The sequence below is a fragment of the Mauremys reevesii genome, linkage group 13 (assembly GCF_016161935.1).
Source record: "Mauremys reevesii isolate NIE-2019 linkage group 13, ASM1616193v1, whole genome shotgun sequence".
Classification (NCBI taxonomy): Eukaryota; Metazoa; Chordata; order Testudines; family Geoemydidae; genus Mauremys; species Mauremys reevesii.
Genome location: NC_052635.1, coordinates 48,092,454 through 48,119,967, shown reverse-complemented (window position 1 = coordinate 48,119,967; position 27,514 = coordinate 48,092,454). Strand labels below are relative to the sequence as shown.

At 55.6% G+C, this 27,514-nt stretch overlaps 1 protein-coding gene and 1 long non-coding RNA gene across 2 annotated transcripts in view; one reads left to right on the top strand and one right to left on the bottom strand.

The window, feature by feature from the left end:
* Positions 1 to 2,976: 2,976 nt before the first annotated feature.
* Positions 2,977 to 27,514, top strand: part of LOC120380239 — a 68,457-nt gene continuing 43,919 nt past the window's right edge. Inside the window, exon 1 of the long non-coding RNA XR_005587664.1 lies at positions 2,977 to 3,105. This is a non-coding gene — a long non-coding RNA (uncharacterized LOC120380239). The remainder of the gene's footprint in view (positions 3,106 to 27,514) is intronic.
* TGM2 (transglutaminase 2) overlaps positions 7,506 to 27,514 on the bottom strand; it is a 36,113-nt gene continuing 16,104 nt past the window's right edge. Inside the window, exons 3-13 of the mRNA XM_039497771.1 lie at positions 26,317 to 26,559; positions 24,612 to 24,730; positions 19,952 to 20,080; positions 18,847 to 19,024; positions 17,526 to 17,661; positions 17,048 to 17,151; positions 16,220 to 16,459; positions 15,526 to 15,798; positions 9,927 to 10,087; positions 8,666 to 8,802; positions 7,506 to 8,063 (exon numbers count right to left, since the gene is read on the bottom strand). Coding sequence (XP_039353705.1) covers positions 7,907 to 8,063; positions 8,666 to 8,802; positions 9,927 to 10,087; positions 15,526 to 15,798; positions 16,220 to 16,459; positions 17,048 to 17,151; positions 17,526 to 17,661; positions 18,847 to 19,024; positions 19,952 to 20,080; positions 24,612 to 24,730; positions 26,317 to 26,559 — 1,877 coding nt within the window. The 3' untranslated portion in view covers positions 7,506 to 7,906. The remainder of the gene's footprint in view (positions 8,064 to 8,665; positions 8,803 to 9,926; positions 10,088 to 15,525; positions 15,799 to 16,219; positions 16,460 to 17,047; positions 17,152 to 17,525; positions 17,662 to 18,846; positions 19,025 to 19,951; positions 20,081 to 24,611; positions 24,731 to 26,316; positions 26,560 to 27,514) is intronic.

The window sequence follows — 27,514 nt, the reverse complement described above, 5'->3', positions numbered from 1 at the left end:
CTCGGCCGTCCTCTCCCCTCATTGCGGGATCTGCAAAAAGCCTGAGCCTAGAGCCCGAGTCTGTGGTTCTCTCTGGCGTCTGACCTGGACCTGTGCAAGCTGGTCCCTCTCACCAACAGAAGTTGGTCCAATAAAAGATATTCCTCCCCCGACTCTGTCTCAGATTTTTCTCAGCATTCGGAGGAATGTTTGCTCATGACACAAACATCCTTGAGTGCCAGGAACTGACATGGTGGAATTCAGGGGCCCTTGGGTTCCAGAGGCCAGGCTGGAAGATTTAGGAGCAGGAGCATCTTGGGTTGGAGGTTTGTGAAGTGGGGGATGAAACAACACTAATCCCAGGGCCCTCTGGAACCTCATAACTTACCCAGAGATGACTGCAGCAGCTGCATGGCCGTTTTATGTCCTCTCCCTGGGCTGTGCTGCTCCCCTTCACGCTCTCTGCGAAGGCATTGGGTAAGTTGGCATTTCCTTCCAGGCTGGTGGCTGATACAGACACATCCAGAGCAGCTGGGTCCTGGGTGAGGCACTTGGGAACTGCCTGGAGACTCCTGTGCCGAAGAGCAGGATTTGGCCTGGTGCTTTCTTTGGAGGAGGCTGTCCGTGGGCTCCAGACGCACATGCATGAACTACCGACGTGCAATTCCCCACATGGGAGCTTGACTCCACGTTTGGGGTCTGTGCTTTGCCTGTTCTCAGTTGCATCCTGCCATTGTGCATTGTCCTTCCCCATGGGAAGCGGCTTTGAACTGTAACAGGGAGCTTCGGCTAGGGAGCTGTCACGCACCCGGCTAACGATCAGCACCAGCCTCACCCCACTTACAAGCGAATGTAATTTTTTTAACAACGTGCATGTTTGCCCTAAATGAGGGGGAAGAGATTCCCTGTGGACTCTGGGGTCTAGAATGGGGAAGGGGCAAAGTCCTATTGCTTGAGAGGAGACTAGACCCAGCCGTGGAGTAGGGAGCGCGGAGAACGCTCCTGCATGGGCCCCAGGACCTGCACCTGCTGGAGAGTTTCACCCTTTTTCCCCTGGATGCCAGAGATCTGTTGTTGTTGTTAGAGCCTAATAATGCAAAGTTCATTAATTGTGTTTCCTTGAGGCTTAGCTGCTGTTTTCTTCTCCCGAGCATTTGGGACTGTACCCCTCATGCCTGTGCTTGAACCACTAGACCCCACTTCCTCTCAAAGCCTAAATGAAGGCTCTCATGCAGCCCCTGCTGGCCACCCCCAGGCGGCTGGGTTCAGGTCCCAGTAGGCTGCAGCCCTGTTTCTCCCCTTGGCCTCCATGGCAACCTGCCTGGGCATGAGTTTTGTCTGTTACCATGTCACAGAAATAGCCCCCGGTTACCCGCTGCCCTAGGTCCCCAGAACCGGTGCTGACCCCCAGCCTCCCGTAGCTCAAGCGCACCCTTTCCCAGAGCTCCCAAGGGGCGGGGACGCTAGGGTCACAATTCTCTTCCGGGACACGGGCGAGTGAAAGGGAAAGAGACATATGGGCTTTGGAGGGGTTTCTAAACAGAACTGCCCTTTATTAAGACAGTGTGAGAAATACACAGATACAAGCAAAATGATAAAACCCTACATGTATGTCTCTGCATCAGTGTCCTCGTCACTTTGGAGCATTCTGTGGGCTTAGGCAGAGTCCCCCAAAGAGGCCAGGATAAGGATCCTCTTCCAGGACATGGAATCTCTCAAATGGCTGGTGAGAGACCCTCTTTTACAAGCTCCAGCCCCCTTTGTCAGGTGATCAGAGTCCCTCACCCGGTGACCTTTTCATCAGTTATTGCCCCTCTGGAGTTCAGCTTTGAAAAGCTGGTTTGCCCTGGACAGTAGCCATCTCTTTGTCCAAGGGTGCTCCAGTTAAATGGATGATCATTAAAGTTTAATGACCTTCCAATGTTAGCCTGTGCTACCATGGCTTGGAATTTTTGTGCAAGATGCAGGTAAACGGCCAGCAAGAAGGCACTGACCAGCCTTACAATCAGGATGGAGTTTGCAGCCTGACAAAGATACGTGCAGAGAGTGCCCAGTATCAAACAGAATTTGTAGGGCGGACAGAGACAGAATTCCCAAATCATCACAAACACTTAGGAGTTACTGCAATTCACATGTACAGGGGCTACTTTTCAAAAGCCAGCTGGGCTCATATCATGCCTGGTCTTAGAATCCTGGTCCTAGTTCTCAATGCTCAGGTCATCTCTGGGTATGAACATCTGGGCTATAAAGTGCATCTAAAATAGGGCTGCATCTATACAAGGCTGTCTGGCCTGTTGCCCGTGACTGGTGCAGCTCCCTCAGTGCAGCAGTGGCAGAGGCTGTAGCATGGACAGGACTCTGGTGGTTTTCTCACTGTGTTGCCTCACCCTACCTAGAGCTGACCTAGAGTCAAAAATGCCCGAGTCCTGCCTACATTACTGCTTCCTCCATTGCTACCCCTGGAGCGGCAGCATGGGTGCGAATTACAGGTTGCCAGTTTCTTAGTGTAGCGTCAAGGTGTGGAAGTGGTGTGTGAAATACAGAAACATTAATAACAGAACTTATTTCTTTAGCGCTGCCATGAAAATACATTTCCCCTGAGACAGCATCAGAAGATCTCTGAGGGAGGCACTCACATGTAATATCCCAGCACCCCAAAATTAGTGTATTTAGCCTCCCAACAGGCCCTGAGGCAGGGCAGCCCCAGTATCCCCTTGCACAGAGAGACCAAACGAGTTGTCCAGGGATACACCTGGTGGCTGGCAGAACAGGGCATTGAACCCTGGTCTCCCCGGTGTAAGGTGAGTACTTTACACTGTGGGCTATAGCTGTGGGCTATCCTGCCACTGAGCAGCTGCTGCCTTTGGCCACTTTGTGGGTGGGCCCAGCTTTGTGTGGTGTTTTCCTGAGCTGGAGCTGGGCTACCTGGGTTCTGGCATCGGGGCGTTTGCACAAGAGCCCTGACTGGCTGAGCCGCCCCCATCATGGGCTCAGCAGAGGAAGCCATTTTGAGTAACTTCCTCAGGCAGGGCTGGGAGCAGAGAAGGGTCCAGAGGAAGGAACGGGCCTAGTTCCCACCACCAGCGTCGAGTGGGCTGGTCCTGTCCCCACAGAAGACACCACCAGGTAGGGGACCAGTTGTTTTCTATCTAGCCCGACTGCTGCAGAAGCGTTTGCAAGGTCCCGTCAGTGTAGCTGCTCCGGGCAGGGCTGCGTGGGCTTGCGGTGGGGAAGGGGATTGTGACGGGCTTTGGGTGTCGCTTGCTCAGAGATGCTCATGCTTGGCTTGTGGGGCAGGTCCCACGTGGCTATTCCTGAGGGGAGGCTGTGTCCCTGTGTAGCTGAGGGAGCAGGGGCAGTGGCTTGGCCTAGCCTCCAGGTTACACACCCAGGGCCCGGGCGGGTGTGTGGCATGTTTCTAGCGAGCCAGCTAGAGCACAGCTAGTGTAGGGACGGCACCTCCCAGCTCAAGCACGGATGTACTGTTACCCCAGGCTGCCAGCTCAACCTCCATTTTCCTTTCACCGTCAGTAAAGCATTAGGGTCCTCTTCCCTTCCAGCTCACTGCTGCCAGGAGCCTTTGTCATAAAAGCTCTGTGCCCTGCTACTGCCCTGCCCTGGGCAATTCTGCACAGAAATGCTGCCCCGCAAAGGGACACGGGCACCTCTTCCCTTTCCTCACACACGACAGGCTGCAAAGCAAAGATCTCCCCACAGCTCTGTCACACCCACAAAGGGCTCCACAGATCTGCAGACACACCTCTACCACGCAGACCAACTACTGCCATCACCGTCCGGTTCAGCTCTGCCTGACACCGCCCACACTCGCGGTACCGGGAGTGCATGCAGATAATAAACCCTCAGCTTGCTCTGCTCACGACTGACAACCCCTGTGCCCCGCTCTGTGTCGAACATACGCAATTCGGCACTGACATGATGCATGCTGGATCCGGAAGATACATTTGCTGCTCTGCCCTTTGCTTTCACACATTGCAAAACGTGGATTTCCTCATATCACAATCACAGCTCTGTCACACACCACAAAGTAACCCACACGTCGTCTCCTCTGACAGACACTTCTACCAAGCAGGCCCAGCTCTTGCCTCCGCTGTTTAGTGTTGGCACACCTAACCCCCTGGCTGCACCTGGCGTGTACACCAGCAATCCTCTTTGGCTGCTGCCAGCTCCCGAGGAAGAGAGGGAAGCTGCTGTGAGCAACCTTCCCATCCCCTCACCCCTTTGTCCTTCAGTAATGTTTGATGGAATCCTGGGGAGGGCTGAATGTGGTGTAGAAGGAGGTGAGGAGCTTGTATATTTCAGCACCTATGGAGTGGGCAGAATAACAGTATGTGTGTTACTGGGACGTGTTGGGGCATAGCTGAAGGAGGGCAGAGTTAAGGTTGCATGGGCAACCTTAACTCTGCACTTCCTGGTTTTCCAAAGTTTGAGATTTGCTCAATTCAGCATTCTGAAAGGGGATGACTGACCACCAAGCAACTGTGACTCTCTGTCAGTGTAATCTTTTGCCATTGAATGTATTGGCTTTGCGGCTATAGAAACAGGGAGAGAGCTATTTAGAAGGGAATCAGAGAGTGGCTCGTTTGGATTCCTGCATGAATTGACGTAGAAAAAAAATCCACTGACCCAGCATTTTACTGGGGGCATCAATTCACCTTGGGAGGACAGAAAACGCAATTTCATATTAATTTAGTGGAAAAATACCCCTGCTCCCAGCCGGCTGTAAGCCAGACAGAGAGATTACTGGGAGACCCCTGAGGCGCAGGAGGCTGAGAATGCAGCAAGTCAGATTTTGAAAGTGAAAAATAAACTCTTTATTCTGTGCTTACAGAGTGAATTCATGTCAGTGTCATGTCCAGCCCTCGGCACGCAGTGTCTGCCGTGACAGTAGTAGAAAGGGTTAGAAAAGCGCATGCGCTGCCCTCTCTGCACAGGAGAGGTTACATATAATGTGCATCGAAAACAAACACAGTGTTGCTCACATTATACAATCCTTTTTCCACCTCGCTGGTTTCAAAAGCACTTTCCCGGCACTGATAACTGGTACGAAATAGCGCTGGCCCTGTGCAATCCCGTTATAAAAGTGTTAGTTTTATTAATTCCTGCGCGTTAGTTTATTAATTCTGCTCAGCTTCCCAGTCGAGTATGTAAAGCTGGGGGAAAGGAGGTTTTACTTCTAGAAGAAGTGATGGTTTTGAAACTGCAAACTTTCCAGACCTGTTCAAATGCCTCCTGATTTGCATAGATGCCAGGTAGTGCTGCTAGGAATGCCCCGGGGCTGGGAGGGGTTAACTCTTCCCACACCCTATAACAAATGTAAGCGGCCACAGCGAGAATAATCAGATCATGTTCCCCCCCATCAGGAGGTGAAGCCAATTTTTAATAACCACTTCACTGCTGAATGATGTAGCGGACATGTCCCATGGCGGTGCGCTGCCAGGACTGTGAGATGTGCCAGGTGCCCCCGGCCATTCCCGTGGGGACTGCTGCCAAGGCACAGGCCCCTGCCACAGCCACAGCAGCGAGCTGATCCCACAGCAAGGAGATGCTCCTTTCACAATAACCCCCTGCCCTCCAAAGTGCCTTTTCTTCTGCAGGGATGGAGGGATTCACTGGGGGTTCAGGGGAAGGGATGTATTGGAGGTTTGGGAGAAGGGATTTATTGGGGGTTTGAGGGAGGGAACTGAATGTTTAGCACATTGGGCTGGGTGGCGTGGAGAGGTTAACGTATACAGAGCCTGATCCTGCATGATACTGAACCTCTCCGTGAGCCTTGGTGGGAACTCCAGACCGGGCCTCTGGAACATGCTGTGACCAGTCGGGTTAAGTCACGTCTGCCACCCTCGTGCTTTACAACAGCAGGGGTTCAGATGAGTCTGACTGCCCTGCCAAGCCAAAATCGCCCAGCTGCTTTGTTCATTTCCTCGCTCTTTTCGCCAGAGGTTTTCCACTCTGCACCAGTCAGGATACAGCGCACCCCAGACAGCTGAGATGTGCCCAGAGGGAGTCTAGGGGGATTGCCGATTGTCTAAAGCCATTTCCTTTGGCCCTGCCTGGGCCGCTGGGAGGCAGGGGCAGGCGGCCAAGGCTTTGCTGAAACAGCTGGGGACTGAGCAGAGGTGGAAGGTGACTTGGGGTCACAAAGGCTCTAAGGGCCACGTTTTCAAAGCAAGTCACTGAGAAGCTGTGCATGGGAGCCTAGGACATGCGTTGGCTATGTGAAAAAACCCACAAGCACAGCTGGCAGGTGGACACGCCACATCCCCGAGTATGTCGCATAACACAAAGAACACATGGAGGTGGAGGTTCAGGGAGAGCTTCTAGGCCACCCTAACACCCAGCCCTAAAAATACAGGAGTCACTAAGGGCGTGACGCCTGCCTGTGGGACATGGTGGGTAACCTGCAAGGAAGAGGAGCCTTGTGTTCTCTGCAGCATGGCCTCTGCACCCTAGACGGGCCCGGCGCATTGAGGGGATCCCAGCCTATCAGCAAATGCAGCCTCCAAGGGAGGCAGATCCTGCAGCTGGGCGTGGCAGAGGACAGGGAGTGGTGTAGATTGATCATATCCTCTCCAGGGCAGGGCAGGGCAAGGCAACAAAAATGATTAGGGGGCTGGAGCACATGACTTATGAGGAGAGGCTGAGGGAAGTGGGGTTATTTAGCCTGCAGAGTGAGGGGGGATTTGATAGCAGCTTTCAACTACCTGAAGAGGGGTTCCAAAGAGGATGGAGCTCGGCTGTTCTCAATGGTGGCAGGTGACAGAACAAGGAGCAATGGTCTCAAGTTGCAGTGGGGGAGGTTTAGGTTAGATATTAGGAAACACTATTTCACTAGGAGGGTGGTGAAGCACTGGAATGGGTTCCCTAGGGAGGTGATGGAATCTCCTTCCTTAGAGGTTTTTAAGGCCTGGCTTGACAAAGCCCTGGCTGGGATGATTTAGTTGGGGATTAGTCCTGCTGTGAGCAGGGGGTTGGACTAGATACCTCCTGAGGTCCCTTCCAACCCTGAGATTCTATGGTTCTATGATTCAATCTGGACTCATCCAGCTCAGCTGAGGGGCCATTGGTAATGCTGCTGAGAGCGCCATCAAATGTGTGTGAGGAGGCCTGGGACTAGGGTGACCAACTGTCCTGATTTTATAGGGACAGTCCCGATTTTTGGGTCTTTTCCTTATATAGGCTCCTATTACCCCCCCCCCCCAACCCCCGTTCCGATTTTTCATACTTGCTGTCAGGGGCGGCTCCAGGCACCAGCGCAGCAAGCGCGTGCCTGGGGCGGCAAGCCGGGGGGCGGCCTGTTGGTGGCTCTGAGGGCAGCAGTCAGGCCGCCTTCTGTGGCGTTTCTGAGGGAGGTCTGCCAGTCCCGCGGTTTCGGCAGCAATTTGGCGGCGGCTACGCCAGCGCAGGACCGGCACATCACCTGCAGAGCTGCTGCTGAATCCGCGTGACCGGCGGACCTCCCGCAGAAATGCCGCCGAAGGCCACCTGACTGCCGTGCTTGGGGCAGTAAAAAACATAGAGCCGCTGTCTGGTCACCCTACTTGGGACTGGGGTTCCCGCTCCCCAGAACCATTCTCTCCCTTGGCGCCTCCCCTCCCCGCCGCTTTCTGTGTCAGCTTGGGCTGATTTTCTCCTCGCTGTCTGACCGTGGCCGACTGGTGAAGTGTCTGATGCACGGGGTGTGGTGGCTGCACCAGGCACCTCTGGCAGGAGCAGCCGGCTCCAGGAGCTGTTCTGGTCAATGGCTGGCAGCTCAGTTCCGTGAAGTCCTTTTGAACCCAGCGGATGGCGGAGGCGCCTGGCGTCCGGGCCCGGCTGCGCAGGGCGAGGCGAGGTCTCTGGTCTCTGTAGGAATCGTCGTTAGTTCTTGAGAGGAGGCTCATGTTGGCGTAGGCAGGGTCAGGCGGCTTCACTTGGGCAGCGGGGCGACGATCACGTTGCGATAGCCCTTCACTCCCTTCAGCTTGTCACTCTCGAAATTCACCACGAGCTTGTGCAGGCCAGACAGCTTGGGGGCCAAGTCCATCCTGACCTTCGCCTCCTGCCCCGGCTCAACGGGGCTGGCGCTGCAGGGGGCAGAGGGAAAATCAGCAAACCCCAGCACCACCCGCCGGCGTAACTCGGTCACTAGCAAGTACCCTCGCCAGACCCATGCATGGCCCTGTCGGGAGCCCATCTCCTTTAGAGCCCCGGGGACACTGGACAGGCCTGTCCCTTTGGTCCTCATAGGCAGCACCAGCCTGAGGGGGAGATCCTTGGGGAGCAGCAAAACAAACTGGGGGGTGGGGGGGAATTTTCCCTTTAATATCGGAGATGAAACTGAGCATCCTCAGTGAACTGCAGCAAATCGACTCGCAGGACACTTGCAGCCAAATGCCCCCGGACCGTTCTGTACGGCTCCTCCGCTATTCCCTGCAGCAGCTCCTGCTGGGGGCGGCTGGTCTGAGCTTCCCCCGCCAGCCCTCCTCCGCCGGTCCCTTCAGTGACTGTCACTGGGGCAGGAGCAGCTGCAATCTCTCACAGAGTTCACATCCCCGCTGCATTCCCCACGGCAGCCCCCTGGCTGACGTGGGGCAAGCGCCTTCCCTGTGCAAAGTTCTCGCCGAGTCCCTTGGCCCCTGCCCCCCCACAGCAGCCCAACCCCGCAGTGGGAGTAGAAAACACCTACAGCTCCTGGGTCTTCTGTCCTTCGGTCAGACCAGCCCCCTCCAGGGTGAACACGCAGCCGCTCAGAGGGGTCGAGAGGGGGTTAGTCAGGGTGAGCTCTGCCACCAGCTTCCGCTTCTGCATTGGTTCCCCTAAAACCTGTTTTTCAAAGAAATAAGTTGGATCCTCAGTGAAGTCCCTTTTGCCATTAGAGAGCGAGCGCGAGAGAATGTGTGTGTGTGCATGCGTGTGTGTGTGTGAGTATGTGTGTGTGTGCGTGTACTGTGTGTGCACACCTGTGCGTGTACATGTGTGCACATACGTGTGTGTGTGCACATGCATACGCTCCCTTCCATTGCCCTGGTTCATGTTGACTGGGTGTATAACATTCCAGACACACACTCACCCCTCGCCCGGAGGGAAGTCATTAAGCAGCACCACTCACGACAGGCCGTGTCTGCATTAGCTGCTTCATTGATTCTAGTGAGACAAAGCCGGTTACGGCAGCTCCTGGCCCCATGGCTTGGCTTGGCTCTGCGCTTACTGGCTGCGTGTGTGAGTCACCAAGAGCTGTGGCAATGCACCCTGCCCGTCTGACAGCCTCTATAACCTACCTGCTGCAAGCCCCTCAGCGCTGGCCACGCCAGCCTGCTCCCCTCAGCGCCGGTCTCGCCTCTCTGCCCTCCCAGCTGGCACCTGACCTCCTCTCACACCAGGGGGCCGTACCCCGAATTGCTCAGCAACGCTGCAGCGTCCCCTCTGCGGGCTCGAGCCCCCTTGCATTGTTTGTGAGCTGCTCAGCCAATAGCCCCTCGGGGGGTCTTGTGGGAGAGCGGGAGGCTGCCGGGTTTCCCCCTCCTTTCCAGGGCTAAGTGAGGTGAAACGGGCCGCACTGGGAGCTGGGGGAAGTGCCTGGCAGTTCGGTCTCAGGATTGGGGCCCAGGGAGGTGCTGATGCTTTTCAGTTCTGACGTGGCACTGCATCGAACGCCCGTGTGCACTGGGACACAGGTGCCAGGACAGGACTGCCAGAGGCACGTGCTCTCCCAGTGCAGCAGCAGAGCAAGGCCGGTTTCCCTGTCTGATTGCAGGGATGTCAGTTCAATACCAGGCATTGGGGGAGGAGCGAATGCTGCAAGCTGCATCTCTTCCATTATTGCTGCCTGGCTAACACCAAGGATACTGGGCTGAGAATGTGTCCCCGTCCCCTCCACGTCTGCGGAGCTGAGCAGGGACCGGACACGTGCTCAGCAGTGCCAGCAGGGGGCGTGCTGAAGCCCTTACCCTAATCTTAATATCCGGGTTCTTTATGTAGATGTCTCGGACCCCAAGGACGATATCTCCGGTCTGGTATTCAAACAGGAGGGCCACCAGCTTGATCATGTTGTCCTGGGTCAGGCAGCTGCCGTACTTCTCATACAGAATACGCAGGGGCACGGTCTTTTCTGGAGAGAAAGGTGAAAAAGATCCAGATTAGCTGTCCCCCAAAACCTCGACTCTCTCTGGCTTCCTGGTGCCCAAGGATCACTGAGCCGGGGGCTGGGCCGTCACCTAGTCTGGGGCCAGCTGTCTCCCTGCAGCTCATGCAGTCAGTAGGCAGGGATGGAAATGACAGAGAAAAGAGGGTGATTTCAGGTCTGGCACAAGCAGGTGTCACAAACCCACGTCAGTGGGAGGGGCCGCCCCCCACCCTGGCTCTGAGTGTGGTGGAATGTCTGGTTTTCCGGGGTTGGGATTGTGCCCAGAGACAAGCTAGCATGACAGTGGCAAAGTCTGATGGCAATACCGAGGCGGGAAGTCTGAGGAGAGGAACTGGAAATCCAAAGGGGTTGTGCCCAGGGCAGCTGGCCTTGGGAAGCCAGGAGCAGGCAGGTATAGCAAGGGATGATGCTGAGGTGTCTGCTTCAAGAACCAGGCAGAAGAGCAAGCTACAGCTGGCTCCGCCAGCAGCCAGGGCCCCCAGATCTTGGGTGTGGGATGCTTTCAGTGGAGGGGCACCCTGGAAGTGATTGCAAACAGAGGAATGAGTCCTGTGTTATCAGATGAGATACAGGCCTGGTTTGTGACTCTAATCTTCATGCATAACTTCCACTACTAACCAGGGATTCACATTCAGCTCTTGTTAACCCCTGCACTGCTGGCATTTTCCAGACAAATCCATAGTCTCTGGAAGGCTATAGACAGAGGTGTGTGAGGCCTGTGAGCCCCGCTGGTTCCGACCCAGTTCTGGGTCCGCGGGCTGCTTTTGGCCAGCCCGATAAAGCTGCGTGTTGGGGCAGGTTGTGGGCCCCTCGCAGGGTGAGCTGATGGGGCTGCTCAGTGACAGTGCTGTGCGATAGCAGGGAGCTGCTGAATGGTCTCTGCATTCGGGGTTCCCGCAGCGAGAGTGCTGATGGGAGGGCAGCCTGGTCGTGAGTCGCCAAATTGGAAACAGCCCCGGGGCGGGCTGGGGGCGGCGGGGGGCTGCTCTGGGGCGGCAGCTCCTGCAGCAAAGCTGAGAACTGAACTGGCGAGAAGTTGCAGCCCTGACAGAGCCCTGAGCCCTGGGGGGCACTGGCCTGGGGGGGTGGGTGGCAGAGTGCAGGGGAGAGTAAAGAGAGCTGTGAGTGCTGAGAGCTGGGCATGCATGCATGAACGATCCTCTAGGCCTGTCCTCTCTCTGTCCTGGCGACACGACCTGTAAGTCAGCTCAGACCTCAGTGTCTGTTGCGAAATAGCAAATTTCTCATCAATGGAGTCTTTCCTCCAGAAGGATTCCAAAGCACTTGCACGGTTACAGACCTCTTTCTGATCTTTTCTACACTCAATGAAGGTGAGCAGAGGGGCGCAAGAGAAAAAGGATAAGAGATTTGGCAAACATGCCCTGTGAGGAAAGGGAAATCCAAATGCACGTTGATACGGCCTGTTCTGTTCTCTATTGAGCTGTGTTAGTTTAGCATTTTAGATAGAGCAGAAACCTTTTAAAAGAGAAACCTTATGCTAACCTTCCTGCAATTAGCTTGTTTAATCTAAAAGGTGTCTATCCTTTGATGGAATTTAGACCAGATGTAAAACTGAGGTCTTGACAAGCTGTCACCTTTAAAGAACTTAGACCATCCCTGAGTTTGTTGTCCCACCAGTTCTTAAAAACCACCAGTGATGGGGATTCCACAGCCTCCCTTGGTAGACTATTCCAGAGTTTAAGATGCCAAGAAAAACTTTCTAGCTATAAGTCTATTCTGGTGTTTAACCGTCCGTAGATACAGTGATATAAACATAAAAGAAACCAGCTGGTTTAAAAAATCATACAACCCCCCAAACTCTTTTAACTTCACTGTCAGTAATGGTAATGGATTAGAAAAACCAGGCAGCGCTTACCTCAGGCACCTCCTGGGAAGCGGTGACATGTCCCTGAGGTGCAAGGGTGGCCAGGGAGGCTCTGCACGCTTCCCCCGAGTGCTGGCTCCACAGCTCCCATTGGCCTGGAACCGCAGCCAATGGGAGCTGTGGGGATGGTGCCAGGGGGAGGGTGTGGAGCCCGGGCACCAGTTCCGCAGCTCCCATTGGCTCAGAACCGCGGCCAATGGGAGCTGCGGGGGCGGAGCTGGTGCTTAGGGGCAGTGCACAGAGCCTCCCTTCGCCTAGAAGCCACAGGGACATGTTGCTGCTTCCCGGGAGGTGCCTGAGGTGAGCACCACCCAGAGCCCACAGCCTAAACCTCCTTCCGCACCCCAGTCTGCCTGGGGCCGAGCTGACTTTTAACAGCCGCTGACCGGAGCCGCCAGGGTCTCTTTTTGACTGGCTGTTCTGGTCAAAAACCGGGCTCCTGGCAACCCTAGGAGCGGGACTCAGCACCCCTGAAATATTAGGCCTTAAGAACTCTCCAGAGGAGCGCTAACAGGTCACGACGCCTCCGCAGTGGCGCTGTACAGGGATGTTGTTATTATTTATTTGTATTATCCTAGCACCCAGGAGCCCCCGTCTTGGGCCAGGACCTCACTGGGCCAGGAGCTGTTCAGACACAGAACGAAAGGCGGGACCCTGCCCCAGAGAACTGACCATCTCAGTGTACGGCAAGAGGAGCCAGATGGCTACAGATGAACGCAGGAGTACAAGGCAACTGGTCATCATGATAGGCAGCGGTCTCAGCCTCTCTCTAACCACCGAGGGTGCAGCGAACTCGGATCTCACACAGACTCAGTGCTTTCCTCTTGAGGCAAATCTTGTTCCTAGTTAGTTTTTCGGGCAGTATGCGCCCATCTGGCCCGGGCTTTGTCTGGACCTGCAGGAGCAGGAAGGCTGCCTCACATTCCTGCACAACCTCAGGCTGGTCACCATCCAGGTCCCCGAGCCTGTCTGTCCTGGGTGCTGGCTAGTGAGTCCTGCCCACATTCTCAGGGTTTAGCTGATCGCCATATTTGGGGTCGGGAAGGAATTTTCCTCCAGGGCAGATTGGCAGAGGCCCTGGAGGTTTTTCACCTTCCTCTGCAGCATGGGGCACGGGTCACTTGCTGGAGGATTCTCTGCACCTTGAGGTCTTTAAACCACAATTTGAGGACTTCGATAACTCAGACATAGGTTAGGGATTTGTTGTTGAAGTGGATGGGTGAGATTCTGTGGCCTGCATTGTGCAGGAGGTCAGACTAGATGATCATGATGGTCCCTTCTGACCTTAAAGTCTATGAGTCTATGAGAGACCTAGCTATGGCCTAAAGTGGCTCTCTGTCCACTTGATCCAGTTTTCAAGGATCTGGCTCTGTAATCTCAGATCTAGCAGCTGAGCATGGGTCCAGGGCTGTAAAACCCAGGTCTGGATTGGGCAGCCGAGCGTGGGTCTAGGAGCCGTAAAACCCAGGTCTGGATTGGGCAGCCGAGCGTGGGTCTGGGAGCCATAACACCTGGCTTTAACACTTCATGCATTTGTAAATGGGTTTGGGATCACCTGTTGCCTGGTTATACCAATGAGTGGAGCAGCTTGAGTCAGAATTTTCAAAATAAAAATGTATTAATGAGAGAGAAAATAGAATGCAGAAATAGTGAGAGAGAAACCTCTTCTGCGAGGGGACAGAGGAGTGCGATATAAAGACCTAGAAAGAGAGATCAGTGCGGATAAGCCCAACTCGTTTGGAGAGAGTCAGAAAGACGCTGCTTTGGCCCATCTCCAAATCCATTTCCGGCCCCTCTACCTGAACAATGTTCTTTATCCTTTCATCGAAGATTACAAATCCACAACAATAAATAAATAAAGCAGAAAAACACTGAGACCTGCATTGGCCACAAAGCAGAAGCCCAGAGAGCCAGAGCCTATCAAATAACAACCCGCCTGCATGGGGGCTTGCACGTAGAGGCAGGCTGCGGTGCCGCAGAGCCATTTCAAAACCCTCTCTGTGCAATAGTGAAAGTGGCTCATGCAGCTTGGCGGCTACCTACCAGGATAAGCACCACCTACGTGTCTCAGCTGGGAGCCGGCCCAGAGGAAATAGCCTTAGGTGCTATTTATCCTGGTAGTTTGCCTCCAAGGTGTGTTTGGCACCTTTATTATTGCACGGGATTAAACACAAATACTGAATTCTTGTGCTGCGCCAGCCCATAGTTTGTATGAACCGATGACCCAGGTGGCTTGTTATACAATTGAATTAAGTAAAATAACATCTGTAGACTCGCACACGGCTGTGGCCAGGAAACTGAAGTTCAGAATGAAAATCTGTCCTCAGCTCACAGCTCGTTTAGCAATTCAATGCAAAGTGCCAATCTGGAATGAGGGTTGTGTTAATCTGTGTTGATTTGAGTCTCAGCAGTCAATAACGACAATATGTTGGGTCAAATTGTCAAAAACCAGCTCCAACTTTGAACAAGCTAAAACCAGATTTTGCATAAACAGATGGGATTTGTGAGTGCCCTCTAGATCACTGGATTTTGTCCATGCAACGTGATGCCTGCTTGATTTGCACCCACAAATCTGATTTGTGGGTGTAAATTGTATGCAAAAGTTTGCATATAAACTTAGCGGCTGGGATGACATCCAGGTTAGATCTGGCTGTGAGGTTCTTCTGGCCTATGATGTCCTAGAAAAGAGATGATACAGCTGTCCCGCTATTGGCAAGCTTCTTCCTGGCAGTGTATTCATAGATAGCATTTCTGCCCTAGACTGCCCATCAGCGCTAAGCTCTGCTGAGACAATGGCACTGCCAGCCACAAGAAGGAGATGGGTGAGCATGAGGGCAAAGCTGCCTTGGCATCTGGCCTGCCACCGGACAGTCCTGGCCTTCCCAGGACACATGGGAATGACCAGTCTTGCCGCCTTCAGATCAAAGTACAAAACTCACTCATTTGACTTGGCTTTCCCAGAATACTGATCAATGGAAAACCCAAACAGCTGGGCAGGGCTGTAACAAGGATTTAAATAATTAGATCTTCATTAAAAAAACAAACATTAAGTCTTCCAAGGTTCGTAGATGCCCTGGTGCTGAGCAGCTAAACTCCGAGGTAGACATGCACCATTCTGTGCACTGATTTCAAAGTCAGCCCCTCTGTACCATACAGACACTGCCCTTGCCACAGTACAAAATACTGTTTGAGAATGAGCTCGGCAAAATGCCATTTCTACCACAATGGAGAAAACACTCTACAACGTCTGTCTGCGATCTCCCCTATTGTCTCAGATCCGGCCGTAGGATACACACACAATGCTGAGCTGTGCTGCGCTTTGCAATGCATACAACGAGGGATGGACAGCTAAAGAGAGCCGCATGGTCAGCTGGTACAAATCACTACAGTGCCACTGGGTTTAAAAGAACTTGGCTGGTTGCCATCAGCTGAGGGTCTGGTCCAGGAAGTAGAGAATTTTCTCTGCTCCGTTCTCCCTGCTTTATTTCCAGTATCATTCCCAGAGCCAGTCTCTTACCTGCATGGGGTAGGAGAATGACATTCAGAAGATCCTTCATCCCACACTCAGGGCCCATGACTCCATTGTAACTGGCAGTTCGGGCACAGAACATGAGCCTGCACAGCCGTTCGGTCTCAGTGTTGTTGCTGATGACCGCGTAGACGTCAAAATCGCAGCCATTGTTCATGCCCTCGGACACCTTGATCTTGATGCTCACGCCCTTCTCCTCCTCAGTCAGGGAACTCTTCTGGAGTTCTGCTTTTGCAAACACTTCCCTTTCTTGGTCTGATCCTGCAGTGCATGAAAAGATCATTGTTACCAGGTAGGTCAACAAGATGCTGGCACAGGAGTCCCAGCTGCCTTTGCCCTTCTCCCCACAACCGTCCTGAATGAGACCACTGCAGCTTGACCAATCAGATGCTTTATTAATTAGATTATTCTTGTCCAATCCTGAGTTCCCCCCATTTTATCCCCCAGCACTTGGCTTTTCTCTCACTGGGCAGTGACCAGACCTTCCCAAGCTGCATCATGCTTTGCCCTTCCTTTCTGCCTCTATTTCATCATGACCTATTGAGGTCCCTTCCAGTCCTATCTCGCTCTGATTCTATGAGCTCAGTGGGAACTAGCATGATTCCTGCCCACAAATCGGCAGAAGAAATGAACACCAGCTGGCACCTGTCCTGCAACACATCCTCCGACAAGCAGCACATACCCTCGGGATACTTGTAGTTGTGGGTAATGTCTTCTCTGGTATCTTTGCCCACGCTTTTCGTGCTCATGTTCTTTCCTACGGTAGAAGAGTGGATGGTCTTCTTTCTGGAGCCATCCTTCTGCAGCACCCAATAAACAACATCCGCATTGACCTCCGCAAAGACAAACGGGATGTCGTATTTCAGCCTCAGTTCACCTTCCTTGATGGCTTTGACTGGAGCTGGCCCGCAGCAGTATGCCCCTGGGGAGAAAGGATTCTGCATTGTCTTCCGTGTTTAGTGAGCACGGTCAGTGTGCTTGGGAATGAGCTGGGTGAGCTGCACCAGTCAGGATCTTGGATATGGTGGGCGCGTGCCATACACCATCTGGACTGGACTGAAGTGAGCACTCAGTAATTGGCCTCTGTAACAGGGCAGCCTGCCCTTTAAAAGCCGGGAGGGCTGAGGAGCAGCCAGCTCTGTTCTGGAGAAGAGCCCGGCAGGCAAGTGCTGGGAATCATCCGACCCAGCTGTGCAGCATCGAGTGAGTGGCTCTGATGGTTCCCAGCTGGGGGAATAGAAACAGGGGGACGCTCTCCCAGGGCTGCAGCAGAAGACAGTGAGAGGGCAAGCAAGCCCCGTGAACCCCTGCCAAGCCTGGGGAAAGTCCTGACCATGACACTGCCGGAGACCAGGGGGCCCCACAACCTAGGTTGGGAGCAGGGCTAGTGTGCTATGTTTCTGTCCTAGAGAGAAAAAGGGTCCTGAGGTGAGGGCTACGGACAGAACCAGGCGTGGCTGATTGCTTTCGCAGGCAGGCCTCAGGCCCACTGCCTATAGCATCTCCTTACCTTCGCTCTTCTCCTGAGGAGTCGGATCCAAAGCCTGCCATCCATCACAGCCAGGGGGAAGGTCGGGCCGGGTCATCCAGGACTCCACCCAGCAATGGTAATTCCTGTAAGAAGAGCAAAGAGAGGGGAGAGAGAGTTGAACGGTCATGTCGTCTGCATCCCTGACGTAGGAGGTGTCCAGCAGCCTGTCCTAGAGAGTCACAACTTTCCAGCGCTGTCTGCTAGGGACACTCAGGCGCTGTCCTCTGCCCCTTGCTCAGTGCTTGCTGAGGTGGACATTGCCAAGTGCCATTACTGATCTTACAGGGGGCCTCAACCCTGCATGAGATCTGCCTGTAACTGAGTGGAGAACGTGGCCTGCGTTCCTGAAGAGCCCAGCTCCTGGCATGCCGTACGGAGCAGTATTTGTGTAGCCCGGGATATTATGATGAGCATTTCACCCTGAAGCACAGCGTCCCTTGCCGTGGACACTACTCACCATATCATGTCTTTGGATGTCTTCTGCAGGGTTCCCATTTCGTCTAGGTAACGGTCGACGACCAAGTTGCTGTTGGTATCGTGGGCGGAGTTATAATTGGTCACCACGCGGGTGGGAATTCCCAAACATCTCAGGACTGGGGAGGGAGGGAGAAGGGGAGTGAGCCATGGTGACTGGCTATTGGAATCCCTTGAATCCCTTTCCATCCCAGGCTCTCCAAGTGCTGTCCAGTCCCTGAGCCTCACAACCCCTCTGCAATGCAGGGAAGCGTTGTCCTACCAGGTGCCCAGGCTGCTGTGTGGAAGCCCAGAGAGACCATGTCACAGACAGGGGTTGCGGCCACAGCAACCCACATTTTTTTTTTTTTAATTTCTTTTGGGCCAAAATTTCATACGTGCTCCAGGGGAGGCAACGATGATGGAAGGGATGTTCAGTGACACTGACAGTCTGTCAAGCTCTGATACTTCACTAGAAACAAGGCACAAAAGAGGCTGGGGAAATGCTTTCAAGGGATTCCATGAACAGGTCGAATTTAACATCCAACCAGTTTATTTAATCTCCTAGCTGCTGCTTACAATAATCCGGGCACCCTTCAGAATATACAGGTAGTTCTAAAGTTTTGAAGGCCACCGGTAGGGGTGGGCAGGCCTGAGAAGTCCACATGTTTTAGCTATTTTCTTCCTCCTGTTTATGTACCCAGGAAAACAAGGCCAAGCCCTCATGCACTTTGTCCCCAAGAAAAATAAGTGTCTGCACCTATATGTGTGTCTTGAAAAATTTAAGGCCGGATTCTGTTCTGATTTGCACCAGTTTGACTCCGCTCACATTGGTAAAGTTCCCTTTGAGTTAGACTGTGGTGACATGAGATTTTGTCCCTGTGTGTGCACATGGGGGAAGGCCAATGAATTTTCTGTCAATCATTCACATAGTATTTCTCAATGGTCTGTGTGGATTAATTACATCATTTTAAACTATTCTTTGTCATTCATGTAGTACGTGATGCTGTGCCTGTTGCGGGGGGGGCTGCATGCTAGGGGGACACGAGAGAGAAGTAACTGAGAAACCAAGGTGTTTTTCTCATGTTTGCAGTTTCCTGACTAATTAGACTAACAGAAAGCGTAACTGGTAGGAAATCAGCCCGGAGGAGACGCTCCCCTGCTGACAAGTCTGAGGCCACGGACCTCAGCAGAGTTACTCTGGCCCCACAGCAGTGTCAGCTGGGTCACTGTGAGCCCTGGAACGTGAGGGGCGAGTGGGAATCTGAATGATCCAGTCCTGGGAGGAGGGGGAATCGTCTGCAGCTGTCAGCTGGTCTCCTCACCTGTACATGCCACTGCCGCAAAGACCCAGCACTGGCCATATCGGACTGGCTGGCATCCGTACTTCCTCCACCTCCGGAGAATGTCCACACTCCCTATCCAGGACATAGGGCTCACCCCGTCCTCGTACTTATTGTCCCAGCGCCCTGCAAGCACCCCCTGATCATCATTGCAATTCACCTGCAACACAACAGATGAGATTCCTGGTGAGCAGAGGGCATGGAAAGAGCCGTCAGAAGGGAAGCTGTGGGTGTGAGTTTGGACTGGACGCAGAGATCAGTGGAGAAACGGATTCATAACCGGAGGAGTGGTGGATAGATGCGTGCGCTGGTGGATGGACAGACCAGACCAGTGAAGGGCGGATGGATAGGTTTAGGGATAGATGGAGGTTGAAGAGTGAGTGGATGGATTGACAGATGGGTGGAGATTTTATACATGAGAGGAAGAGAGAGCCCCGTGGTCACTCACCTTAATTCCCCTTGTCTGCTCTGTGCCTCCTCCCCATCCCCCGGGGACCTCTCGCAAGGCCCAGGCAGCTGCAGACAATCACCCTCTTAAACGGGAAATCAACCTGCCTCTAACACTGGCTGTCTGCAGCCCGGGCCATTCACCGTTACCACGGCAATGGTCGCCCCCAGCCGTATTCACGTTATGCAATTGCATGGTGTGTACCGTTGGCAGAACGCCAGTTGGGGGCAGGGCCACTGGGGGGTAGTCTGCCCCAGGCCCATGTTTGACAGGGCCCCCAAACCTGAGTGGCTCTGTGAGCCCCACAACTCCCGGGGTGGAGCAGAGCCACTGCTGTGGGGTGAGTGTGGTTCAATCGTGCGGACGGTGTGAAAACTTGCTGGGGTGCCTAGGTAGCCCCGTATACAGAATGAGGCAGAGCACAGTCGGGTCAGCTGGGCTGAGCGATCAGTGTCACCACTGTCTAATGGTGCCCATAATACGCGGGGCTGTAGCTGGCTGGCTGACCAGGGCAGCTCAGGGAATACAGGCGACACATATGGGATCTGGGGATGAGTGAGTGGAATGGCCACTGGTGGGCGGACCAGCCAGCAGATAAAAAGCTGCCTGTTGGCTACTCCGAAAGTTCCCCAGACTCACCATGGCGCTCACGACCCGGCCAATGTAAACGGGGTTATTGCGGCGGGAGCAGTCTCGGTTCTGGTCTCGAAGGAATTTGGGGTTTGTGTCCAGCAGCTGAAGGCAGGCGTCCAGAATTTCATCTTCAAACTGGTGCAGTGGAGAGAGAGACAGGAGCGCGGTGAAGCCCGGAAGCTGGCCCTGGCACGGAGGCTACTTGTCCCCCCTGGGCGGGCGAGCTAGCCCAGCGCTGGGGCTAGGTCTGGGAGGGATAGAAAGTAGCTGCACCCCAGGGCGTGAGACGCGTCGGGGGACCCAGCCCCTCCCTCGCTCAGGTCTGTCTCACGTGCCATTGTAACAAGGAGGACACACGGTGAGGGCGTGGGAGAGCCCAGGGGCAGCATCCTCCAGAGTGGGCTGCCCCCAGGCCCCACCCTTTGGGCGGCAGAGGCTCTGCCGCTGTCTTGGTAGCCGGGGGCTACCCAGGGGTTTGCCCCTTAGTGTGCGGCCATGGCCAGGACCAGCACAGGGGGATCAGGCACTGACTGTCTCCCCGGTTCCAACATCAGTGAGAATGCGCATTCCTGGCCCCCACCCGGCCCCGTGCCAAGGCTCCTGAGAAACGCTCGGCATGTTTACTTAGGGAGGCAGCTCGGGGCACTTGGAAGGAGAAAGCGAGAGCCCGACAGGCTGACTGGGACTGGTGCCTGTCCTCAAGGCACCTGTGAGAGCAGTTCTGCGATGGGGAGGCCTTGACATTTCAGAGCAATGTTATCTGACCAGGGGCGGCTCTCGGCATTTTGCCACCCCAAGCACGGCAGGCAGGCTGCCTTCGGCGGCTTGCCTGTGGGAGGTCCCCGGTCCCGCGAATTCGGTGGCAGCCTGCGGGAGGTCCGCTGAAGCTGCGGGACCAGCGGACCCTTCACAGGCAAGCCACCAAGGGCAGCCTGCCTGCCGCCCTTGCGGCGACCGACAGAGTGCCCCCCGCGGCATGCCGCCCCAAGCACGCACTTGGCGTGCTGGTGCCTGGAGCCACCCCTGTATCTGACAGCCTGGGGCTTGTACAAAGGCGGGGGAGTGGGACAGGGAGTTTGGATGCTTTTGTCCATTTGTGCAGATAAGGAGCTGGTGTGTGCAAAGTTCAAGGCTAAGCATGGAAAATGAATGAGCTGAGCCTCCCGCCCAGGCGCTGAGCAGACTGCTGGCGTGCAGCTGGGATGCCTCTTGGAAAGCCAGGCCATGGCCGGGCCCCACACATCCGTGGGAACCCAGCTGCTTAGCCCCATCATCCTTGCAGGAGTCACAAGACTTCCCTGAAGAGGCTCGGATCCCCCAGGGATATGGGTGCCTCTTGCTGCTTTAGGAGCCTGAATCCACCATTTGGGTCCTACTGACATCCTCAGCGGCTGCCCAAATTCCCTCAGCGCTCACTGTTCTGCTCTCGCCACCTGACTGTACCGTTGGGTGTGCACACAGCGCCCTCGGTGCCAGGGGCGGCTCTAGCTTTTTTGCCGCCCCAAGCCCCTCAGTGGCTTGCCTGCGGGAGGTCCCCGGTCCCGCGGCCCGGCAGCGTGCCTGCAGGAGGTCCACGGTCCTGCGGCACCCGCAGGCAGCGTGCCTGCGGGAGGTCCCGGACTCCGCAGGCACGCTGCGTGCCTGCGGGAGGTCCCGGTCCAGCGGCCGGCAGCATGCCTGCGGGAGGTCCCGGTCCGCGGCCGGCAGCGTGCCTGCAGGAGGTCCCGGTCCCGCCGGATTCAGCGGCGCGTGTACCCACCGCTGAATTCCCGCTGAATCCGCGGGACCGGGGACCTCCCGCAGGCATGCTGCCGAAGCCGCGGGACCGGGGACCTCCCGCAGGCACGCTGCCGAAGCCGCGGGACCGGGGACCTCCCGCAGGCACGCTGCCGAAGCCGCGGGACCGGGGACCTCCCGCAGGCACGCCGCCGAAGCCGCGGGACCGGGGACCTCCCGCAGGCAAGCCGCCGAAGCCGCGGGACCGGGGACCTCCCGCAGGCAAGCCATCGAAGGCTGCCTGACTGCCGCCCTCGCAGGGACTGGCAAGGCGCCTCCCGCAGCTTGCTGCTCCAGCACGCGCTTGGAGCGCTGGTGCCTGGAACCGCCGCTGCTCGGTGCCGCCCCACCCCGCACTCAGAGCCCTAGCTGTGGAGGTCCCCGCCCATCTCAACAATGGGGCCCCGTCCTAGGCATGCCCGGAGCACACCTGAGCCCTCCAGATGAGCGTGTGTCTCCCCCACCCCAGCGCAGCCGAGTGCGACAGCACATGTGCAAGTCCCTGGGCTGCAGGGGGAAGTTGAACGTCAGTGTCCCGCTTCCCAGGGGAACATCCTTCCCGCTAGAACATTGGCTATGGGGGCGGGGTCTCTCTTTCTGTCTGAGATGGGCTTAGGGCTCTTGGTGGAGGGAGCTGTCTGTCTCTGGCCAGCCAGCTGCTTAGGTGCCTAATCCCAGCACGTTCCCTGCCTTTCATTCCCGGCTAGCTTAGGCAGCTTCCCACCCCGCTGGTTTCTGAATGTCTCCCGCCCCCCCTTGCTGTGCACTAACACGCTGTGTGGACAAACCCTTCAGCCAGCGTCTAACTCTCCCCCTGCATTGTGCAGGGAGCCTGGGGCTGAGGATTGCACTGGGCAGCCAGTGCTCAGAAGGGCCTTTGAGGAGCTGGCCTTGAGTGACAGCTGCTGTTCTGCACAGGAGCCAGGGAACTTTGGTGACCTAGGGTGATTTTTGTAACGGTGGAGGAGGAATTTGCTGCATTCAGGGGTGCAGTGGTGGTGAATGCTAAGAGGCTGGAAAGCCCCTGATTCAGCTCCACCCCCGACAGGACCCCCTCCCAGGAGGCGCTCAGAAGGAGGGATAGCTCAGTGGTTTGAGCATTGGCCTGCTAAACCCAGGGTTGTGAGTTTAGTCCTTGAGGGGGCCACTGAGGGATCTGGGGCAAAATCAGTACTTGGTCCTGCTAGTGAAGGCAGGGGGCTGGACTCGATGACCTTTCGGGGTCCCTTCCAGTTCTAGGAGATAGGACAGGTATATCTGCAGCTCTGTTGTCTGCCTTGGGAATTGCAGGTCACTCAGCCCCAAAGAGAGAGGAGCTCACGGGTGGGGGAACGTGGCTGGAGCCAGCTGCAGCCCCAGCCCCAATATGGCCAAAGGCGTTTGAAATGCAGACATGACGTGCTCCTGACCAAAATACACCGAGGCAGGGCACTAGCAGTCCCCTTATCAGCACTGTAACCTGGGAGGGGGGAGCTGGTTATCTTACAAAGGCCCCTCCATATGTTTCCCAGACAGAGGGTGTTTTTGTCATTATTATGGAGTGTTCTGTCCTGGCCTCTCTCCCAGGCCTCATTGGTTAAGGATTTATGGGCTGCTCCGGGGATCTGAACTCAGCATTTTCCCCTTCGGAAATGAGATTTTAATTTGCCTCTAGAGGCAGGAGGTGTGAGATTTCCACTGAGGTGTTATCAGAGGACACAGAAATTGACCCCTGCTGCCCAGCACATGGGATGGGACGTGGTGGGTGAGCAGCGAACCCTGTTCTGTGTGTGGGGGCTGGTGCTCTGAACCGCCAGGTTCATCTACTGCTGCACACGTGAGATAAAGGGACCTTGCACAGGCTGCAGCTTTGCACTGGAGTCCTCCCCCCGTGTAGGGGGGCTCCCCACTGGCATAAAGCCACTCCACCCCCACCACCCAGCCGCATCTCCTCCTGCCCTGGGACCCAGCCGAGGGCACGTGGTAGGGAGAGGCTCCGATGGGCCTGGTTATCTGCTGGCAGAAGGGCCCAGTGGCGTAAGTTAAAGCTTCTGTTTATGCAGGAGCCAGTCAGCTGTGATTAGCCCCCAGCGCTCTCCCCTCTCCCTGAGCAGAGCGGGGAAGCCAGCCTGGTGCGGTCATGGGGGTTCGGTGTGTTTCCCCACTAGCAACTCTTCCCAGAATCTTCTCCTCCCATCCCTGCTGATCTCCCCCCGCAGCATCTCGGATTGTCTCCTTTGGGGGAAGGGGGGTGCTGGGCACCACTCCCCTTGGGCTCTCAGTGCCTCTCTGTTTGCAGGCCGGAGCAGATGGCAGAAGGCTGGGGTGGAGGATGCTGCACAGCACAGCCCCCAGCAGCAAGGGACCAGGGCTCATGCCGGAAATGCAATGTCCTGCGTGGCCACGTGTTGCGGAACTGCCCAGTCACTGGGTCAGGATTGCTGTCTCCACACAACCAGGCTGTTGAGTGAGCCTGAAAGGGGCTGGGGGAGGGATCATAGAATCTCAGGGTTGGAAGGGACCTCAGGAGGTATCTAATCCAACCTCCTGCTCAAAGCAGGGCCAATCCCCAACTCTCCCCGATCCCTAAATGGCCCCCTCAAGGTTTGAACTCACAGCCCTGGGTTTAGCAGGCCAATGCTCAAACCACTGAGCTATCCCTCCCCCTTTGTATCGTGCCATTCATGATTCTATCTGCCGGTAGTGGGTGGGTTCTGCTGTGTTTCCAGAGGGCTCCTGCAGGCCCCTTAGAGGCGATATCCTGCATAATAGACTCTGACTCGCTGCACTGTGATGCTCCACCTGGAGGAACTCCATGTGCATGTTCCCGGGCAGAGATTACAGCCTGGGCCCCGACTCCCTGTAACTGTGCTGCCAATACAGGGCAGGGGGGTCAGGGCTGGAGACTCACCTGTCCGAAATTCCAGGCAGTAGGGACGATGAACTTCAGAGATCCCTGGTAGATGAGGCCCTGCTGCGTGAGCACAAACTCACACCGCTGGTCTTCATACTCGAGAAAGACAGAGTCGTCTGTGGGGAGAAGGGAGGGAGAGAACAGTGGGAGACGCTCTCCCCCCTCGAGCCTCTCATTCCAGCACCCACGAACTAGCAGAGATTGGACAGCTCCCCATTGCTTCTGGGAAAAGTGCTGCAGTGATGGGTGGCCCCCCATACTAGGAATACCTCTACTTCCGGCTGCAGAGTTTGGACCATTGCTGGAGCAGCACAGAGCCTAGGACTCATGACCCAAGGATGCAGGAGAAAATCCTCCTCTGGGCTTGCGTGGTGATGCTTTGTCCCACGGCTCTGACCCCACTGGGCCGGATCCTAACCTGGCATGAACTGGCATCGCCCCACAGCTGCCCATCGAGCTACAGTTCTATGTGCTGAGTATCTGGGCCCCTGTGAAAAGTGGCCGCGATTTCCCATGAGCAATGCTGAAGGAAATGAAACTGTGCGTCGCAGGTAACATTTTTCATGAAATTTGCTGAAAATTTTCAATGCGATTAGATTTGAATTAAAATGTAACATGGGGGGGGGTTGGCTTTGCTTGTGTGCCCATCTCCTCCCCACCCCCATCTTTTTTCCCACTGAAAAGGGGAGAGGAAGAAAAAAGAAGAGAGAAAGAGGGAGGGAAATGCAAGAAAATGAAAACTGAAAAATGTTCCTGTCGATGAGATTTTTGGTTTTTCTTGTTTCAGTGAAAAACACTGAACAATGTGGCCAAATGTTTTGTGTCGTTTGTTCATTGCAAAAACTTCCTGCCAGCCCTGGTGTTCCGCGCGGCGGTGGCCAAGTGAAACTTTCTAAACTCCTTATCTCTGAAGAGTCAGCACAAAATGTGTTGGAATTCAGGAAGTTTGTCATTTTAGACCTTGTGTTTCACTTGGGTGACATGAGGCTGCACTTGGATGGGGGACTTGATGGGGGAACATTCCTCGTACTGATGGGGAGAGCAGTGGGGGATAAGAACAAGGTGCGGGCAACCTGGTTGGTCACTTGCCCAACCATGGCCAGACATTGGTCCCTCCCTCCACATGCTGCTGTCTGATCTCAGCAGGGACAGTGGTGGCTTGTTTTGTGCCCTGGCTGGCTCGCTAACACAGTGGCATTCAGAGCTGCGTGTTCTGCCCCATAACCCGATGGCCATGGCAGCGAGGGAGCAGGGCAGCAAGTGGGCGAGGGGTGGGAATTGAGATGTCCCCTTGCATCTGGCAGAGTTCTGGATTCAGCGGCAAGGCTGGCTCCTACCCCCAGTCCATGCTCTTCCCCATGCACCAGACTGCACCCACTGTCAGGGATTTTCCAGGGAGGGAGCAGGCGTCTGACAATATGTGCGTTCCTGTGGTGTGGGAAGGGGAACCAGCACTCCCTAGGGAGGAGCTAGAGGGATCCTGGCTGGAGCACAGCTGGGCCTGCTGCTGAAGCTCAGAGCCAAACCTCCCCAAAGTTGTGGGCGTTTGGAGCTGGTGTTGGTTCGGCCCATCCAAGAGAGGCCAGCGTGGGCCGTTCCGCTCCAGGCTTGTGCAGTCCCAGCCAGAGGCTGCTGTTCCGACTCTGGCCCATCTCCCTTTGGAGAGACCCCTGCACCTTAAATGGAGGAATGAACATCTCACCTGGACACCAAGGGTTAAAGAGCAGGATGAACTCTCCGAGCCTGAAGCTGCTGCCTTGGTACCCCGTAGAGGCCTCCAGGGTCAGGGCGTAGCGGCCGATCCGGGCATCGGGAGGGGAGTAAATCAACAAGGAGAGAGCGGCTCCATCCTGATGGTCCACGACCGCGCTCCACGCTGATTGCTGGAGGGCAGCGGAGACGGGGAAATGGGACTTGGTTCCCGACGACTCGATGGGGCATGGCCCTGCCGGAGCAAACGGCCTCGTTAGCACACCCTGCCTCTGGCCTCTGGCTCTGATAGTCCTGGGGACAATGCCTCTGGGGCCAGGGGAAGGACGATTCACCCTCTGTGAGCGCTGCCCGAGAGACCCTGGCCCTTGGATGCACCAGGAGCTATTCCGGCCTCCCGTGGCCCAGCACCCCTCGCCCTTTACAGGCGTGTCCCGCTGGCCCTGGCTGTAGGTAGCTCCCCTTACTGAACCAGCGGAGGCTCAGGCCCAGGGTTGGCTCCGCATCTGCCTTCACTGGCCCCCCAGCAGGGCAGAGGCTGGGGGCTGTGGTGTCCTGAGCAGCCCAGCATGCAGAGGGCAGGAGAGTCTAAGTGGCTGGCGTGTACGGGGGACTGCACCTCCTGCAGATGATTCCCTGCTCCCAGTACGGAGGAGCCACTCGATGGGCGATTCCCTGGGGGACAGAATTCTCCTCATTCTTTCATATGCGGCTGGTGCCCGTCAGTGTGGGGACCCCATTGCTCTGCTGGCTGGATTGATATGTGATGTCCTGATCCCCTGCCTGCTATAACGGGATTTTGTCTCACGATGCCCTGGCGGGCAGGGGCCCATAGCCATGGGTAACGTTCAGGCCCAAGCTGATGCCCGGGACTGGAATTTCAAGGCTATTCGGTGCACTGTGTGCTTTGCATTGGCTGCACGTGCAGTAGTAACTGCACACACGTGGTGCCTGCAGCTGGGGACCTGGGGTCCTTTCCAATCGCTCCCCGTCAGCCTTTCCCTGGTCTGTACGCCCCCTTTGCGGTGATTCTGTCTGAGAGTCAGTCTGCTTCCGCTGCTGAGTGATGTCTGGGGGAATGGTTGGTTCGTGCCCTTCCCCCGCCCTTCTGTGGACACAAAAATGGAGACCCCAAGGGACGCGCCCTGGGGAGCCCAGCGTTCTGACTGGGACACCCCAGTCTGGCTGTG